General features: G+C 43.7%; 1 protein-coding gene across 2 annotated transcripts in view; it reads right to left on the bottom strand.

Moving 5' to 3' along the window:
- Positions 1-16,811, bottom strand: part of SESN3 (sestrin 3) — a 46,364-nt gene that overhangs the window by 16,011 nt on the left and 13,542 nt on the right. For both annotated transcript variants that reach the window (XM_065678734.1, XM_065678736.1), the window contains exons 2-4: positions 7,412-7,477; positions 4,036-4,233; positions 222-404 (exon numbers count right to left, since the gene is read on the bottom strand). In XM_065678734.1, coding sequence (XP_065534806.1) covers positions 222-404; positions 4,036-4,233; positions 7,412-7,477 — 447 coding nt within the window. The remainder of the gene's footprint in view (positions 1-221; positions 405-4,035; positions 4,234-7,411; positions 7,478-16,811) is intronic.

Genomic DNA, 16,811 nt, shown 5'->3' with positions numbered 1-16,811 from the left:
TATCACCTCTTTCCTTTTGGGGTTATTTTAGCCACTGCTATTCCTAAAAAGCAAACCCTGTTGGCTTTGTCACAGAGAATTTATTGGCTTACTCGATGCTCTAGTACTTGCCTGAATGTTTTAACTCAGGGTAATGAAGACTAACCAGACGCTTGCATAGTTCTGAGCAGTTCTTATTACTGGACATTTACCACTGTTACAGGGCAGGACTGAGCAGGTACCTGAATGTGCTCTTTAGTGATCAGCCAGGGCCGGTGTGCAAGGAGCTTGTTTATTTCATTCAGGTTTTTCAGTCTTTGGGGAATGTATTCCAAACCGTTCAACCACTCTGCAATCCCGCCAGTCTTCAGAAACTCATCCACGTGCATATTTATTAGGTAGGAACACTGATGTCTGGCAGCAGCCTGGAACAGTTAAAACAGAGGGAAAAGGGCAGCACATTAGTGTGTAATCTGATTTCACTGCAGGTGGAAGACACACAAACCCCCAAACAATTTCATTCCAAAGGGCCACGTTTCATATTCATTTCTATACATATGGAGGATTCTCCAATAAAGACATGATTCATTACATTACTCTGAATTGCAGAACCTAATTTAGGTTGGAAGAGAACTCTAGAGGAGATCTGGTCCAAGCCCCTGCTCACAGGAGGGCTGACTTAGATCAAGTTGCTCTGAGCCAGCCAACGAGCCGGCTTCAATTGGAGCTCGTCTCAGATGCCTCTATACAAACGCCTGTAGCATGGGGAACAAACAAGAGGAATTAGAGATGTGTGCACATCTACGGAGGTATGATATAATAGGCATCACAGAAACATGGTGGGATGGCTCCTATGACTGGAGTGTTGGAATGGAAGGTTACAGGCTCTTTAGAAAAGACAAGCCAGGCAGGTGGGGAGGGGGAGTTGCCCTTTATGTTAGGGATAGGCTGGAGAGTATGGAATTCTGTCTGGGGACAGGTGAGCAGTTTACAGAGAGTTTGTGGGTCAGGGTTAAAGGGAAAACAGCCATGGGAGACATTACTGTGGGGATCTGTTACAGGCCGGCTGATCAAGGAGAACCTGTGGATGAAGCACTCTACAGACAGATAGGAAAAGCCTCACGCTCACAGGCCCTTGTTCTCATGTGGGATTTCAACCACCCTGACATCTGTTGGAACGATGGCACCGCACGGCACAAGCAATCCAAGAGGTTCCTCGATTGTGTGGAAGACAACTTCCTTCTGCAAGTAATAGAGGAGCCGACAAGGAGAGGTGCCATGCTTGACCTTGTGCTCACCAACAGGGAAGGGCTTATTGAGAATGTGGTACTCCAGGGCAGCCTTGGATGCAGCGATCACAAGATGGTTGAATTTGAGATCCCCAGGAGAGTGAGAAGAGTGTGTAGCAAGCTCACTGCCCTGGACTTCAAAAGAGCAGACTTTGGCCTCTTCAGGAGCCTGCTTAGTAAGGTTCCATGGGATATAGCCCCGGAGGGCAGGGGGGCCCAAGACTGTTGGTTGATATTCAAGGATCACCTGCTACAAGCTCAGGAGTGCTGCATCCCAACTAGAAGGAAGTGCGGCAGGAGGGCCAGGAGACCTCCTTGGATGGATAAGGAGCTGCTGAGGAAAATTCAAAGGAAAAAAGAGGCTTATAAAAAGTGGAAGCAAGGACAGGCGGCCTGGGTAGAGTACAGGGATGTTGTCCGGGAAGCTAGGGACCAGGTTAGGAAGGCTAAGGCCCAGTTAGAATTAAAGCTAGCCAGGGATGTTAAGGATAACAGGAAGGGATTCTACAGGTACGTAGCAAACAAAAACCAGACTAGGGACAACATAGGCCCCCTGAGGAAGCTTTCGGGAGAACTGGCTACTCAGGATTTGGAGAAGGCTGAGGTTCTGAATGACTTCTTTGCCTCGGTCTTCACTGGCAAAGGCTCTGACTGCACCACCCAGGTCTTAGAAGGCAGACGCAGGGGCTGTGAGAATGAAGACCTTGGGCCCACTGTAGGAGAGGATCTGGTTCGAGACCATCTTAAAAACCTGAATGCACACAAGTCCATGGGACCTGATGGAATCCATCCGCGGGCCCTGAAGGAGCTGGCGAATGAAGTTGCTAAGCCACTGGCCATCATATTTGAAAAATCATGGCAGTCAGGTGAAGTTCCTGATGACTGGAAAAAGGGAAATATAACCCCCATTTTCAAGAAGGGGAAAATGGAAGACCCGGGGAATTACAGACCAGTCAGTCTCCCCTCTGTGCCTGGCAAAATCTTGGAGCACATTCTCCTGGACAGCATGCTAAGGCACATGAAAAACAACAAGGTGCTTGGTGACAGCCAGCATGGCTTCACTAAGGGCAAATCCTGCCTGACCAATCTGGTGGCCTTCTATGATAGGGCTACAGAATTGATGGACAAGGGTAAAGCAGCTGATGTCATCTACCTGGACTTGTGCAAAGCATTTGACACTGTCCCACACGACATCCTTCTCTCTAAATTGGAGAGACATCAATTTGATGGATGGACCACTCGGTGGATAAAGAACTGGCTGGATGGCCGCACACAAAGAGTTGTGGTCAATGGCTCGATGTCCGGCTGGAGACCGGTAACGAGTGGTGTCCCTCAGGGATCGGTGTTGGGACCGGTCTTGTTTAACATCTTCATCGCTGACATGGACAGTGGGATTGAGTGCGCCCTCAGCAAGTTTGCCGATGACACCAAGCTGTGTGGTCCGGTCGATATGCTGGAGGGAAGGGATGCCATCCAGAGGGACCTTGACACGCTTGTGAGGTGGGCTGATGCCAACCTTATGAAGTTCAACCACGACAAGTGCAAGGTCCTACACCTGGGTCGGAGCAATCCCAGGCACAGCTACAGATTGGGCAAAGAAGAGATTCAGAGCGGTCCTGCAGAGAAGGACTTGGGGGTGCTGGTCGATGAGAAAATGAACATGAGCCGGCTTCAGTGTGCGCTCGCAGCCCAGAAAGCCAACCGTATCCTGGGCTGCATCCAAAGGAGCGTGACCAGCAGGTCGAAGGAGGTGATCCTGCCCCTCTACTCTGCTCTTGTGAGACCTCACCTGGAGCATTGTGTGCAGTTCTGGTGTCCTCAACATAAAAAGGACATGGAACTGCTGGAACAAGTCCAGAGGAGGCCACGAGGATGATCAGGGGAATGGAGCACCTCCCGTATGAAGACAGGCTGAGGAAGTTGGGGCTGTTCAGCCTGGAGAAGAGAAGGCTGCGTGGGGACCTCATAGCAGCCTTCCAGTACCTGAAGGGGGCCTATAGGGATGCTGGGGAGGGACTCTTTGTCAAGGACTGTAGTGACAGGACAAGGGGTAACGGGTTAAGACTTAAACAGGGGAAGTTTAGATTGGATATAAGGAGGAAATTCTTTCCTGTTAGGGTGGTGAGGCACTGGAATGGGTTGCCCAGGGAGGTTGTGAGTGCTCCATCCCTGGCGGTGTTCAAGGCCAGATTGGATGAAGCCTTGGGTGACATGGTTTAGTGTGAGGTGTCCCTCCCCATGGCAGGGGGGCTGGAACTAGATGATCTTAAGGTCCTTTCCAACCCTACCTATTTTATGATTCTATGATTCTATAATTCTATGAGCCTTGTCCAGACAACATCTCCATCCTTGGAGGTCACACAACCTCTCCTGCCCCGCGTTTACATCCTCATGGTAAATGTTGTTTTTCTAGTGTCCATCTGGCATTTGTTGTGACTTAAGTCCACTGCATCTCAACCTACTACTGTGCACTGAGGGTTAAATATCCAGAAATAAGGTTACACTGCACTCTGTAATACCTCACTCTAGTTGGCATGTGAGAAGCCTATCACTGTGGGAAACAGGGAAACATACAGTGCCAATTCTTCCTTCTCATTGAAAACCTTCTGGCTGGGCATGCTTTATTCTGATGAAAATCAACTACACAAATTCGCCCCTTGTCAAAATATCACCCTAATCTCTCCTTTCTAAAGTCTTCCTTTCTTCTTCTCTTTTAAATACACAATTCAAGGTCACAGAAGAAAATATATAGCCATTTGGTACATACCATTATAGCAATGTAGTGCCTATAGGGCAAAGGAAGGGGCCCATCCATGCGCAGCATGTAAAACTGGCTGCGCAGGAAAGACTCCAGGTACTGAGTATGGATGCTCATGACCTGCGTGATGTTGTCCAGGCGACCAGACGTAGAATATTCTTCCACAAGAAGATTAGTACGTTCATCCAAACCATTTGCTTGCATAACCTTGAAAACAAGACGGAAGAACTTAACAGAGAAAGATTTTCTCTAGTTTTAGACCTGCAGAGTAACATATTGCACTATGAAAGGTTTACTTGTGTATCAACTTAAAGGCAATGCTGGAGATCCAGACATATGCTTGTAAATATACACGCCTGCATGCGTGCAAATATGCACCTAGAGATGCTACTTGTATACTAAGAACTGAACAACACTCTACACTGTACCTCTGTTATTTTAATGTTTCTACAAAACCCAAAAGCCATTTTCTGCAGATCTTTCCAAAACAGCTAAACTTGCAGATGCTTAATGTCAAACCTGTACAGAGAGCTGGGAGTAAGGAAGAGCTAATGGAAAGTCAAGTCTTTATGGAAGTTAGGCTGTACCAACACACACCACCCCAGCATTCAGCCCTAAAACCAATTTCAAAATTAATGGAGAGGAACTGGGCTATGTAACCAAATTACAGAAACAGCCCTGGCAATCTACCCCTTCTGCGCCTGTATAATTGAAGAGGAGATCAAATGCTAATTTGTCCATAACATTCAAGTATTATTTAGAATAGGAATTTAATGCTTTCTTTAAACAAAAGCTGTTCTTTAATTATTCCAACCAATCCAAACCTTGGGCATGAGATGAAATGAAACAGCAAAAGAGTAAGTAGCTCTTTCACTGCAAGCCCTGACACAGTATTAGTGTTATTACTCAGTGTTTATCACCAAGAACAGCCATTCTCAACATGTTCACCACTGAAGTTACAAGCACAAGAAGAGAATACCCAGTATTTATTCTGAAACAGCACAGTATTAAACTAACCAGCTTACTATTGCACACACCATGAGATGAGACATTTTAGCTGGTTTCCTGCACATGAAGAAACAAAGTGCCTAAAGCCAAGAAGACATAATGCTTTTGCTGAAATATTCTATTTACAATATATTTTCCTTCTTTATGATGGGCTGATGAATGGATCGTGTCTCAAATATTTTCACATTAAATGTTATATAGAAGTTACATACAAAGAAACATGAGAAACATGCCACCTTCTTCATTTCTCACCATTTTAGCTGCCTGGTTTAATCTGTGGGCCCAGAAAGCTGTGGTTTAGTGTGAGGTGTCCCTGCCCATGGCAGGGGGGTTGGAACTAGATGATCTTAAGGTCCTTCCCAACCCTACCTATTATATGATTCTATGATTCTATAAAGAAAGGGAAGAAGCAGCTATGCACTTAGGCGGCTCCATCATTTAGCTCTTCACTATGGCAGCTTTTCTTCATTCTGTATCCAAAATGATTCCTCCTCAGTTTTCCTTAAGATTTTTTTTTACCCCTGGAAATCTATTCACACACAAGAGATCATTTTATCTCGGTACTGTACATCCCTTGCTCCACTCCAAGGAATCCTCCTTCTTCTTCAGCAAGTGTATCTCCCATGTATTTAAGAGATCATTGTCTCATTTAGTAGTTTCTTGGGGAAATCATACTTTTAGTGTCCCTGGTAAGGTTTCTAATCTTCTCCAGCTTGACAGGAGTCTTCCTTGTAACAGTACAAGTTACGAAGAAGAAATTTTGCTGACAAAATTGGAATATAATCCTGTAGGACTGCACTGTTGCTATGTTAGGTATAGCAAAATGCCGCATTACTGCTTCTGAGATTTATCTCCACCTATATTACTGTCCTCTTCATACTGCGTATATAATTCCTCCGGATTTATAATCATCCATGGGTCTACAAACATGGTTTTTTTATTCTGCTTGTAAAGCTTTATGGTACTTTAACAGGAACCTTTACAATTAGATTGTTATTGCTCTGTCCATATTCTTTCCATTATGACAATAAAGCAGGCTTTGCCACGAGCAGTATTACTATAAAGATCTGTCAGATATTCAGTGTGTTACTAATCTCTAACTACATCCTTACTTTCCACTGTACTATTTCATACTGATGAATGGGGGAAAAAGGTATTTCTTTGCTTAACAAACAATATTTCACATTTGTTTGTGATACTGAATACCTGTTTTTATCCATACAAGTGGAGATTCCCTCCTTGTACTGGGTAACCACTGGGGTTACTCCTTTCTGAGAGCTACTCAGTGATTCCTCCTGCACCCTTGACTAGTGCCTTCACCAGGTGCATCAGCCATGAAATAAACCCATTAACAATTCTCTCAAAATACATTATCATTTTAACAACAATTATTTTTCTAGTTTCTGTATTATTATTGACTTCTTGAAACAAATTAAGTTATTATGAAGTTTGATTCTCCATTTTATTTCATATTTCATACAAGACAGAAACCCCCTTCACAAGTCTGGCTAGCTGGAACTCATCCTGCTCTCCTCTTCTCAAGTTTAAAAGACTCTTTCTGACCTCCTTTCCTTTTTGCTTCTGTATGTTTTCTTGTTGCCAGCCTTTCCACTCTGTTTTTCTTTAAATTCAAAACTTGCCAGTGTATAAATGGAGAAAGACTTGTGAAACAGCAGCTATCTCATCGTTCAAAATGGCTTTTTGGCCATTCTAGCGTGTGAATTATCTGCTTTTAGAAACCGCTCAAAACAAATCAAAAGGTCCTAGGTTTATAGCTGGCCATTACAAATAATTAATTAATCAGTAAGTAAGATTCTGTGAAGACCGAGATCCCAGAGAACAGCACCACAGCAAAGTTTCTACTTACTACAGCAAGCTACAAAACAAGGCTTAAGCTGAACATTAAATTGTAGGCAGGAATCTTGCGTTTGAAGTCAAACCATACCTTTCAACTATAAATCCTCTCAAGAACCACAGTTTTGGTCTGAGTTAAGCCATATTTTCAGGTTCTCTCAAACTGAAGGTCAGACACAGCTCGGAGAGCTATATAATCATATTGTTGCATACTGGATAGGTCTCCCTTTGGGTCTGGCATTAAGAGAAGTGACCATCCCCCATGAGATCAGCAGAGCCACTTTCTATTCCAGGAGTGCTGGCAACTAAAATAATGTCAAATGGCACTACTTGTGTAGAAGGACAGGGTGGTTCTTACCCACTGGAGCCTGCTCCAGAGAAACCATCACTTTTGCTTGCATGTACTTTTACACATTTACTTTTACATCCACGTACCATGGACAAGCAGGATCATAAAACTGCCCTTCAGTATTCCCATTTGAAAAGCTGCCACCTGCCCAGCCCAGCTAAACTGCAAACTTACTTCATTCTCTGGTATAAAGGCACTTGGTCCTCTTGTCAGTGGTGGGGAGACTTGTACTCTTTTTTCCTGCAAAACAGTCACATAATTGGGTCAGTGTCAGGAAGAACATACTAACTCGCTTTATCTCATGAGATATGATCTTCAAGGCCTCGATTCGGTTCTCTTCCTAAGGCCACCAGGGTGTTTTACAGCCTGCTGCGGAGGTGAAGCCACCACACAATGTTGGTCAGATTTGTTTTGCAGCCTCTGTACTTTGCGCACCAGTTTTGGTAAGGGTAAGGCAGAAAAAAACCAGAAATCTAATCCTGACTGGTTTACAAACAGCTTGAAGATACACGAACAGCAGCAATAAAACATTCGGCACAATATTAAAAGTAGTCATTTACTGGATTGAATGGAAGTTTGGAAAGTGGAAGGGGAAAAAAGCTACACTCGGGAAGTTACACCAGCATCTAACGAGATCCTCAGTGTTGAGAACAGCGTAAGCGCTTTGCGTGCCAGACATTGGCATTAGAATCACAGTCCGTGCGAACCCCAAGACCCAATTAAAGACTCCTCCTAGGAACCTGCTGAAACAGCTGCCTTGCTTAGCTGCTGCGACCAGAACCGCCCCCCACAGCACAAGCCTTGGTGTGCAAACCCCAGCTATAAGTCATGAAACGCCCTGTGAGGATGATGTATTTAGTACAGAACAGGCTGACAGCATAGCAAGGGCCAGAGGACTTCTTTGGTCTATTTGTGGTAAAAAACTGAACTAAGATAAACTGTGGAGGCTTTCGTAGTGTGATGGAGAAGTGAAGGGGTCTGGGGAGACTGCCTGCTCCTCTGGTTCACCAAGGGCAGGACCAGCAGTCTCCACATCATTCCTGACCAATGTTGGTCCAACCTCCTCTTAATGAGGTTCTTCAGTCTCCTTCAGTCATTTATTTCAGTGACTAACTCCTCAGATTGTTAGAAAGTTTTCCTAATGTCCTACCTGAATTTCCCTTGTGGTACTTTAAAGCATTTGCTTCTTGTCTTCTTTTCCTCTTTACGGTTATATTCCACCTGCCTGGGAACTATGGCTGCACACTTTCTCAAGTCCTTAACTGCACTGCAACGTTGGTGACTCTTAATAAGTTATCCATCAACAGCAGTATCAGACTTGCATGCTAAATATTTCATGCCCCTAATGCAAAAGTCCAAGGTTTTCCACAACAAATGGCCCTTAAATACCTCTGTGAGGGGGGCTTAAGCTTAACTGCCATGTGCACGAACAGCAGCGCTGGTCCCAGAAGGAGCATGCCACCAATTTCCACACAGGAAAATGAAGCCATTGGAGCTGCCTAACTATTGTCCTCATCTTTAAAAACATCCTGTCCTTTCTAAATTAAATTATGAAAAAACATGCAAAAAATCAGCAGTGATTATTCAGGAAAGATGTTCCAAAGCAAACTCTTGCAGGACAATTACATTTGTGACTCTGCAATAATTAACTGCTAAAAGATGCAGAAATAATTTGGATCTACTGTATGAAGCCCAGCAGCGAGAAGACAGCTTACTGCAATTGCTGCCTGCTGTCACAGCCCCCAGATGAAATACTTCTTATGTTTCAAATGTACTCAGTCTGAGGTAAGAAGACAGGGTGTAGAGCGAGCAGGTATCTGTACATGTAACCCCTTCCTCACACAGCTACAGAAGGCAGAGGAAGACATCTTCTAGCTTGAAATACACAACCCTGACAGCAGCCAGTCACTCCTGCCAACATTAAAAACAAGAGATGCTTTTCAAGATTACTATTAAGGTTGCATTTTATGTGTTTTATGAAGTTTAAAATCTTCATTTCATACTCAATAACCTGGAGGATGCAGCTTGCATGAGTGAGACAACTTGGATAGCTACAGACTGCTAGCTCTCATTGGAGCACAGGTCCAAACCAGAGCTGAACCACTGCCTTCCCCATCTTGCTCTCTGACCTATACCCTGCTGCTTCAGGCTCTGCAAAGAAAACCTCAAAGCCAGATCAGGGCAAAAAAGTGCATACACTTCTAGCAGGAGCTGGGCTACATTCTGCTGTTTCCCCATTCAATGTGACTGCCGTTGACCCTGCAGATAAGCTGCTGCTGAGAAGGAAAGGAGGAAATGGTACTTGCGTGGATGAACATAGGCAAGTACCTCCAATTCCTGTGAATGATGACAGAAAGCCTAGTCAGACATGAAAAATGAGGTGTGTTAAATAAACTGCAAAAATGACAAAACCCAGCTCCTTTTGGGTGGTGGCAGCAATAAAAAACACAAACCTGGAAAAAACAGGCAAAGCACCAAAACAAGAATAAAACACCCAAAGCCCTAAACATGGTAATTCAAGTCAGTGAGTGTAATCACAGCACACTTCCAGGGAGCTATTTTATTCTACATTAGAAGTGTATACTCTTCCCTTCCATCAACACGAAAGATTATTTTGCCTTCATGCCAATGCCTTTATTTTATTAAAACTGGTTAAAACAAGCTTGTCAGAAGAAAAAGAGCTAATGTCATCTGGTTGCACAAGTTCTCAGGATGCTATTAATAAAAACATGGGAAGTTTGCAAGCATTAAGAATGATAACGTTGGCTTTGTTGAGCTGTAGATAAGAACCACTGTTTCTGGGCACACTTTATCTAAAGGAGTGATTTAAGGCCTACCCAAGAACCCAAATATGAAAAACTACGTATGGGAATTACAAAGCAACATTGCAGAGATACGGTCCTTTGTGGAGAAAATTCTTGCAAAGCTGCTTCTTTCCCAAGAAAGCAGGTTTGTTTTCCTGCCCAACGAGTCTTTGCAGGTTGCACTAACTACCACCAAGTCAGGCAGGGTCCCAAATATCTTATTTGAAATTGGATCTTGCTAAGTGGCTGAAGCAAGAAACAGGTTGCTCAGCAACTAAAATGCTGATTATCAGACATCTTCTGCTTGACTTTCCTCCAGAAACACATTGCTGGAGTATAAGCAAGTTACCTTAAAAGGTTTGCAGTCAATTCCAGTTATATTAAGACTAGTGCCTTTTTGGGAGGTGCTTCTTTGGAAGGAAAAAGATGATGAAGAGCTTCAAAGATAAGCAGAGAAAACTGAGCAGGTTACTGGGAGAAGGGCAAGCAAGAGCACAGAAGCAGGTTTTGCAGTGGCACACTGCAGTGACGGACAGCAGAATGACACCTTTGCAGACCACAGAAGAGCTGCTGCAGGAATCCATGAAGAATCAGCTCTGAGCACACTTCATCAGTGACTTGCTTTCTGTCCTTAAGCTGCAATTGCAATGGTGTCAGGAGCTTTCACAGGAATGGTAACAGTGACAAAGTAGAACCATTTCCCATTCACATGTCTATAATTTGCAAGGAACACCTTCATCCTTGGGCGAGCTCTGCCCAAACCCCAGAGAGCCAAAAGCTGCCACTTGCCATCTCAGGGGTTTATATTTAGTTGTGGCACTGACTGCACACCCTCCCTGCAGAGCCAAGAGGCTGCAGGCACTGGGACACGGCACCTGCATCCCAAATAGCTGCCGGGCTGCTGCAGCAAAGGAATGGATGCCAGAGCCACTTGGCTATGAAGCCCAAGCGGGAGCAACCATGAGTCGGTACCGGGACAGCATGGTGGCTTTCCTCCCAGAGCCTGCAGTAAAAGAAATAACCCTTCTTCCTCTTCGCTATCACGAGTCACCACGTCCTCAGGCTTTAAAGAAATGGCTATTTTTAGTGAGCTGTAAAAGGAGGCAGTTTGATGTGAGAACAGATCCGCTCGCTGGTGGAGCTGATGGAACAGCTGGCTTAGGAAGTGCTTCTCAATATCCATGAACACAAAGCACAGGAGAGATGCAAGCAGTTGCACTGATGAGGGTGTATGGGAGCTTCCAACACACGTGGCACATAAAAACTAATTCATCCTGAAGTCATTATCAAGGTGGTCATGCTGTGACTTTGGAGGTGTGTGTGTAAATCACTGGGAAGAAACGCTTTGTGAGCCATGGCAATGCTTCCCTATGAACTGTCAGAGCATGGCAAGTGAATGGGCAACACCCACGAAGGGGCTCAGAGCCACCACTCTGACTAAACCTGCCACCACCACAAAGACATCAGGATAATAAACAGCACTGGATCACATATAAAGCCTAAAGGCATCCCCAAATTAGCTGCTTCTGAGGAACAATCTCTTTTTCCTAAACAAACAGGGATTTTTTTTTTTTGGGGGGGGTAAGGGGATGAGTATGTATTTCTTATTCATTACACTGTTTCTTACATTATAATCTACAAGCAATTTTGCTACCATCTAGCTTCTCAAAGGATCTTTGTTATTTAAATTCACGGTCTATCTCTTTATAATGCACATTATCATCTTTGGCAATAACCTGAGTCAAGTCTGTCACTGGGTGGTGAACTGGGTGTCCTGTTTTTTGAAACAATTTCCATAAGAAAAGCCAAAAGCCAAAAGAGAAAATGTGACAAGGAATAACTGGAATGATGCGCAACACTTTATTTGCTGACAGTGCAGTTTCTTCATGACGGACCCATTCTTATAATTAAACCCAGGACCTATCTCCAGAAGCAATAGAGATGTTCAGAACAAACAATGTCAAAATGTTAAGAGTTCACAAAGCAAAGTCCTAGCCTACAGTCATTTGTTAAGGGTATTTCAAGTGATTTTGCAACGGTTTCTTCCTCTTAACAGACTGTACAACTCCAAAGATGCAAACTAAGCAATAAAGATGAAAATTAGCAGAGGAAGTCAAACAGTAGGAAATCTTTTTTATGGAACAGCATTTCAAAATACTTAAACCAGTCACTTTTAACATGAAGAATTTGGCACCTTTGTGCCTAACAGCTGATGAAGTGGTGCAAGGAGCTGGGAAGAGAGCCAGCGCAGTACAATTGATGGGGAGCTTTTACTCTGGTAACAGGTTACAGCCCTTTTGGATTTCACACAATAAAAGGAAGCCTATCCCAAGTTCCCAATCCCTCCACCAGCTATTAAGAACACAATCCACACTAATTAGAAACCAAAGGGCAGCAATTTCTACCCCAGCCAAGATGGATGACCAGGCAACAGAAGTTGAGCAGCGGTTCCTTGATCTTTGACAGACACCTTCTTTATTTAAGAAGCTGAAATGTGTTTTGTGTTTTTGTCAGAATTGTCCTGAATATATCAAGTAAAAGACACATAACCTTAAGGAAACTGAAGCAGAGTATGTCTAACTGAGAAAGTAAAGCTGAGACTTCTGACTGGAAAAATTGGAAGATCTTGATGGCATTTCCTCAACTACAGATGTTAAGTCAAACCTCGACATTGATTATTAACACATGAAAAGGATGAGAGACAAGCAGCGACTCTTCTACTTCCTCGCTACTAGAGAATCACTTCTATGTAATTTAAGCCAAATCTCAACATCTGAGCCCTCCATGTCCCTGCCCTCGGCAGGGGGGTTGGAACTATATGATCTTCAGGTCCTTTCCAACCCCAACTATTCTACAATTCTATGTCCCAGCTCTTATGAGATACTGAGGGTGAAACTCAACTGACCAAACACAGACGTGCAAATCAGAGTTAGCCAGCTGGATCCTGGTTACAACTGAAAAAGAAAGGTGATGTCTAACTCAGGATGAGATCAATTGTGAATCGTGCCATGGAAAGGCCTCACTTTCCTCCACAGACTAAGAGGAATCCATGGCTAACAAGGTCAAACACAAGATAGGCAAGACACCAAAGAGACAACAAAAGGTGTTCTGGTCTACTTCAGCCTTCAGGGAAAGAAAGAAAAGGCTTCCCTCCTCAGTCCATGGAGAACCTCACCTCCTTTCCTCCCCCCCCCCCCCCCGCCCCCCAACAGTAACACTGAGGTTAGTGTGGTCCCCAGGAAGTGCCCTCAGGACAGGAGATCTTGCGATCATCAAGATGACTCAAAATCCTACAAAAGCATGGAAGAAAAGTGTCTTCTATGTTTCAACAGCATCAGGTATCAACAGCAAAAGCTGCAGTGGAAAATTTCAGTGGTTTAAGCTAGGACTTGTTTTATCCGTACCTTGGCCCACTTCCACCTTCAGCTTCAGTCAAAGTCTGACATATTGAGACAGACCTATATTATCTGGTTTGGGGAACATAAGCCTTTAGCCACTAAATTGGCAAAACTGCATTGAGTTAATCCGCCTCATCATCAGCCAGGACAGCAATGCTTGCTAATGAAGAGCCTCTGAAGCAGCACAGCATATCCTTTAATCCGCAGCTTCCCATGCAGAGGGCTGCTTCATCCTGCCCGAGTACAGCCCATCTTGCCAAGCCTGGTTTCACTGTGCCAGCAGGGTCCCATGTGCCCAGAGGCATGCTTAGCATGGGAAGGGCAGCAACCATGGTCACGCATATGGTCTCCATCCTCCTACAGAGAGACTGTATCAACTTTCCTACTTGGTCCATGCAGTAAACCACTGCCAACAGGTAGAACAAACATCTGACAGAAAGTACAGATAAAGCAGCAGCTGCTTTGACAGGCCGGAATTAATACCTATATTAACTACTGATAGCATAGCCTCTTTACAATACAGCAATTGAATGGTTAAATACTTCAATTCATAAAGGCACACACATTTGATTTATTGGGCATACTGCCAATCAGAGAGGCATATCTGGTGGATATTAAAACACACACAAAAAAAGAGAGAAAACCCCCTAGGGTTATGTAAATCCATCATGTATCTCTGGCAGAACTGCCTCCCAAGAATGCTCTACAGAATTTTTAATAGAAGTATTGTCTGAAAATACATGCCTTGTAAACAAGGAAAATTGAATGGTATTCATCCATGCTGTAAATGCATAATGGCATCCTTCGACTGTGAAGAAAGTGGCTTAGTTCTGGGGCTTTTTAAAAGTATTTCTAAATGGTAAATGCTCAAAATATTAATGTAAGAGCAGTATACAGCAAAATACTCCAAGAATATATTTTAAAGAAAATATATTCTTGGAGTATTTAAATATAAATATATCTAACGGACTCCACTGCAATTCATGTTGGAACATTCTCAAGTGCTACAGTATTCCAGCAGACATCATCATCACCAAGAGTTTATAGGAAGAAGATGCGTTTAACTGCAGGTTACTATAAAAGCAGACTGGGAGAATTGTTTAACCACAGACTGGCACTGAGGCCACATTCTCTTACCTCTCCTCCTTGGCACAGCTGTCATATTCATTATAACAAAGAGCAGAGAGAGACACAATCAGGGGCAGCGTGCCTTAAAACATTTAGATTTATACTTTTACCACGCGTAAGACTCTTTAATAGTCACGTTTGCACCGTAGCTGCTAGCACAACTGCTGCTCTTCTAGACATACTGAAAGCTAGCTTTAAAGAAGTCCTTGGCTAACAGGAGTTTTACAGAAGTCCTTGGTTAACAGTTCCTATGTCAGGCGGGCGCATGGAGCTCAGCCGCACAACCTGCTTGAGAGACCAGACAAACGTTAATCCAGCCACTGCTGAGTTTCCAGTTGAAATGATGAAGCTAGAAAGGTCAGACTGAACAGTAGCATGAAGAGATCTGGTGGCAGCAAGCATAGAGTCCTACCTTTGCACTTTGATGGAAAAAATAGTAACAATATCCTCCTCTGATTAGCATCTCAATTCCACTGCAGTTGCAGCAGAGGAAGCTGGGCTCTGACCTCTGCACCAGCTCGCTAAAATTGTTTCCTCCCCAGCTTCAACCACTTGCATGTCAGAGGCAACAAGGCTGGACTGGTGTCCTGGTATATTGTATATGTGTGTATATATATATACACACACATATATATATATTGTATATGTATATATATACACATTAATATACTATATTAATATACATATATTGAATATATATGTATATTAATACTGAAGGTATTTTGATGGCTCTGTTAGTCAAGCCATGTTCATAACTGTCGTCAAACACTGTATTTACTAACTACTAAACACTGAAAAAGCTTTACTAGCGAAGTATGGAAACCTACCATAGGGTTTAATACCAGGAGGCAAAGGCTGAGGAATTTTCCAATGTGAAAAGCTGCTTGACCTGTGGCTATGAGATCTCAGACCATATAGTCCCCTGCTTCCCAGGCACTTCCACCACTTGTCACCAAATATTTCACTGTGCAATGTCACTGCCTGGTTACAGCACTAGCTTCTTGTAGCCCTTCCCTTAAAACGCAGGAGGCGATGCTCTCTGCCTGCCCCCCTGATCAGCCAACTGGTGAAAACCACTGGACCAGGATGTTCAAGAGGAAAGTCTGAATTATAGCAGAGGAGCAGCACATCTGCTGCACAGGAGCATTTGTTACCTGGAGCATATCACAGGTGCTTCTTTGCTGCACCTCAAGGAAAAGGCAAAATCACAGAAGCACCAGACTCTAGAAATAAACTCACCACGTGTCCCTGCTGACACTCCCTCTTGATAAGTCTGTGTCCTTGCAGTGTATTCAGCTCAACAGAAACTACTACTGAGCAAATAAATAGTGTCCCAGAACACTCTGCTACAGAAACATGCTCCCAAGCACTTTTCACTAACCGGGTACTATATAAAAACAAATTCTATTCTGAGACGTAAGAAAGTCAAGCAGATGGCAGAAGCGTAGGTTTCCAAACTGCTTTTGCCACACATTTATGTACAATGATCACAGCAGTTATTTTAAATCCATGTGCAGGAACTAGCTTCAGAGTTGTGGAAGTAACTTGCCAAAACTCAGAAAATCAAATCCTCTCACCCAGATAAAAGAGGGAAATGTGCTCAACTTAGTACTGGAGCTTCCCCAGCCAGCTTTCTGCCATCTTTTTCACATAGGATTGTGAAACACAGTAGCTTGAGTCTTGGAAAGCAACTCTGAACTGCTGAGCTTGCTGTCACAAGCATGTCAAGCTATTTTAATTGATTGCCTCCTGGCTGTCACAGTCCATGCATAGTGTGCTTTTACCACCTCCAATAAAAGGATTAGGAACCAACCAGCAGGTGACAAGCTCCAGCAGAGGTACTTAACCTTTTCCACAATGTGCAACTATGCTGTGCAAATCCCTGCAGTAAGATGCCGTGGACACCTGAAGTTGGTGTGTGTTTAAAAGTTAATTGTTCGCGCTTACGGAAGGGGAATGCAATAACAGCTATTAAATGTACATATATTAAATATAACACCTCCATCTTAGAAAGGTTTCAAGTTGCAAATACTTAAAGACTGGGAGACAGTGCTGAGGGAGTGTCATGAGGAACTTGCTCTATTTTAAGTCTTCTTCCTTAGATACCTTCCCTTGGCCACTGTCAGAGACCAGGACACTTGAGCTGCAATCTGACCCACTATACCTGCTCTATCGCTGCTATATATCTGCAGCAGATTGGTTCAAGAATCTTACTTAGTCTATAAATGCTAAAAAAAATGAACC

Source organism: Lathamus discolor, chromosome 4, assembly GCF_037157495.1.
Source record: "Lathamus discolor isolate bLatDis1 chromosome 4, bLatDis1.hap1, whole genome shotgun sequence".
Taxonomy (NCBI): domain Eukaryota; kingdom Metazoa; phylum Chordata; class Aves; order Psittaciformes; family Psittacidae; genus Lathamus; species Lathamus discolor.
This window is presented reverse-complemented; position numbering and strand designations above follow the sequence as displayed.